Source organism: Salvelinus sp. IW2-2015, linkage group LG8, assembly GCF_002910315.2.
Source record: "Salvelinus sp. IW2-2015 linkage group LG8, ASM291031v2, whole genome shotgun sequence".
NCBI lineage: Eukaryota > Metazoa > Chordata > Actinopteri > Salmoniformes > Salmonidae > Salvelinus > Salvelinus sp. IW2-2015.
In genome coordinates this window covers 11,084,332-11,087,464 of record NC_036848.1, presented here as the reverse complement: position 1 = coordinate 11,087,464, position 3,133 = coordinate 11,084,332, and the positions used below count along the sequence as shown (strand labels likewise).

Below are 3,133 nucleotides of genomic sequence, written 5' to 3'. Positions count from 1 at the left end.
GTGAGCGTACATATTCCTTTTTATTAGGATGACGCCGACAAAAACAATAAACAATACAATAACAACCGTGAAGCTAAAGGGCTATGTGCCACAAATAAAGTTAACTTCGCACCACGAAAGGAGGGAAAAAGGGCTACCTAAGTATGGTTCTCAATCAGAGACAACGTTAGACAGCTGTCCCTGATTGAGAACCCCCAAAACATAGAAATACAACTAATAGAACTAAAGAACATAGAATGCCCACCACAAATCACACCCTGACCAAACCAAATATAGACATAAAAAGGCTCTCTAAGGTCAGGGCGTGACAACCATTTTTATATTCTTCCTCGACCTTTCCTCACCCTTTTACATTGCTATTCCTTTAAGGACTCCCGAATGGCGCAGTGTTCTAAGGCACTGCATTCTGGTTCGAATCCCGGCTGTATCACATCCGGCCGTGATTGGGAGTTCCATAGGGCGGCGCACAATTGGCCCATCGTCGTCCGGGTTTGGCCGGGGTAGGCCATCATTGTAAATAAGAATTCGTTCTTAACTGATTTGCCTAGTTAAATACAGGTTAAATGTAAAATGGACCCATTGCAACTGGGGTTTTAATCAATACAAATAGTCACAACCAAATGTATGTACAAAMCAATGCAGTCTACGGTGGTAAACAGGAGCTCGGAGCGCTGGGTGTCAGTATAACACAAGGTGACTGACTGGTGCTTTGTAGAATAGGCCTTGCCCCTCTCTGGGTTGTTTTGTTCCATACATAGGTCGGGGCGGACATTAGAACAAGACGATAGACATAAAGGATTGTGTTCTATTTCGCTGATGAAACATTGGATAAAGTGTGGATAGAACCCCGTTGGCCATTTGATCTTCAGGATTGTATTTTTTCATTGAGGATTGTGTTTCCTTTTCTATTTAACGATGGGAGACCCAGGACAAAGGCGCAGATGGGAGTACTGGTGGGTTGCTCTGCGTTTCTCTTTGCTGCTGTGCTTCGTGGAGCAGGTTTCGGCTCAGATAAGGTACTCTATTCCCGAGGAGGTGGAAGAGGGAGCCGTTGTTGGAAATGTTGCTAAGGATTTGGGTCTTGACGTCAGTAGTTTGGTGGAGAGGCGGTTTCGAATCGTTTCTGGATCTAAGGACGCTCTTTTCCAGATAAATCAGAACAATGGCGTCTTGTATGTTTATAAGAATATTGACAGAGAGGAGCTTTGTGTCGGAAATGTTGCATGTGTGATAGATCTAGAGATCATTGTTGAAAACCCGTTAGAAGTCCATTACGTAGGTGTAGAAATAACAGACATAAACGATCATACCCCCAGCTTCTCCGAGAAAGATATACACATCAAAATAGCTGAGAATAAACTGCCAGGGGCTCGTTTTGAACTCCAGGCTGCGCGTGATTTGGACTATGGAATAAATTCAGTACGTACCTATAAATTAAATCAAAACGAGCATTTTGATTTAGAGCTGCGAGATAGCGGGGAAGGTGATAAAATCCCGTTTTTGGTTTTACAGAAAGCTTTAGATAGGGAACAGAAGACCAAACATGTATTACTATTGACAGCATTGGATGGGGGGAATCGGCCTAGAACAGGTACTCTGAACATCACTGTCACAGTCCTTGATACAAATGATAATCAACCTGTATGTAGCCAAGACGTCTACTCAGTGACATTACAGGAAAATGCTGATATCGGTAGGATTGTAGTAAGGGTTAACGCAACTGATACAGACCATGGATCAAATGGAGAAGTTGAATATACACTTGGTAGGAATTTAAAGCGTGGAGTATATGACATATTTGAACTGGATAGCCTTACTGGAGATATTCGGGTTAAAGGTCCAGTAGATTTCGAGGATAATGAGGTGTACAGGTTAAATATAGAGGCGTCTGATAAAGGCCAACCTCCACTGACTGTTGATTGTCGAGTTATTATAAAGATAACTGATGTAAATGACAATAAACCATCTATTGGTGTTACATCCCTCTCTAATACGGTGTCTGAAGTTTCTAACCCAGGAACTGTTATTTCTCTCATCAGTGTGACAGATAAAGATTCCGGTATTAATGGTAAAGTGCTTGCTAGTATATCTAAAGACGTGCCATTTGAGTTAAAGTCATCATATAAAGAAAACGTATATTCTATCGTCACAAAGGGCCGTTTAGATCGAGAACTCGTGTCCCATTATGACATCATAATAACAGCCACTGACTGTGGTCAGCCTCCTCTGTCCACAATCAAAACTCTGACCGTCCAGATATCAGATGTGAACGATAACAGACCAGAATTCTCCCAAAACTCTATTGAGCTGTACTTAGTGGAAAATAACGCCCCTGGTGGGTCCATAATCTCTGTAAGCGCCACAGATAAAGACTTAAATGAAAATGCAGCAATTTCATATCACATTGTTAGAGGAGAAGGGACACAAAATGTCATTGCATCTTTCCTGAATATCAATTCTGATAATGGACTTATTTCCGCTCTAAAAAGCTTTGACTTTGAAACCCTCAAAACATTCCAATTCCAAGTTGTAGCTACAGACTCTGGAACTCCGTCACTCCTGTCTTTATACATTCTCTATGTACCGATCCACCATTCATTTAAGTCCCAGTCCTTTTCATTTTACTCCCACTAAACACCTTCCTCGTCACACGCCTGTAACTGTAATATAGTGGTGGTTAATTTGCTGATCCTAATACAGAAAGGTTACTAATCGTTCTCGAGCCATATGTACTTCATGGTAAACGGTAGATCGGTCCGCAGTGTGTCAGTATAACACAAGGATTACTTGTTCTGGTCTGTTATACTAGCCTGCCCCTATCTGTGCTGTTTAGTTCCCCCACAGATACAGAGAGAGTCTTGTCGGGACATCAAATCAAGCGTGCTATTTCAGACAAAGACTATTTTATTTTTTGCCCGTTGCTGAACGCATTGATTCGTTATGATCATCGACTTTTCCATTCTGATCATTAGGATTGGTATTTCTCATGACAACTGGGTTTGATTGTTTAACGATGGAGACGGAGGACGAAAGGCACAGATGGGACGGTACTGAGATAGGTGTGCTCTGCGTTTCTCTTCGCTGCCTGGCTTCGGCGAGAGCAGGTTCGGCTCAGATAAGTACCTGCTATTCC

The 3,133-nt window shown here is 42.2% G+C and overlaps 1 protein-coding gene and 1 pseudogene across 1 annotated transcript; both read left to right on the top strand.

Moving 5' to 3' along the window:
• Positions 1 to 772: 772 nt before the first annotated feature.
• LOC111967146 (protocadherin-10-like) lies at positions 773 to 2,634 on the top strand. The gene has a single exon (XM_023992013.1). It carries the CDS (start codon positions 916 to 918, stop codon positions 2,632 to 2,634), a length of 1,719 nt encoding a protein of 572 aa, XP_023847781.1. The 5' UTR covers positions 773 to 915.
• Positions 2,635 to 3,013: 379 nt separating this feature from the next.
• LOC111967145 (protocadherin alpha-3-like) overlaps positions 3,014 to 3,133 on the top strand; it is an 8,251-nt pseudogene continuing 8,131 nt past the window's right edge.

What these genes read in the sequence shown, in the direction of transcription:
- LOC111967146 (XM_023992013.1), top strand. Translation starts at nt 916, where the DNA reads ATGGGAGACCCAGGACAAAGGCGCAGATGGGAGTACTGGTGGGTTGCT.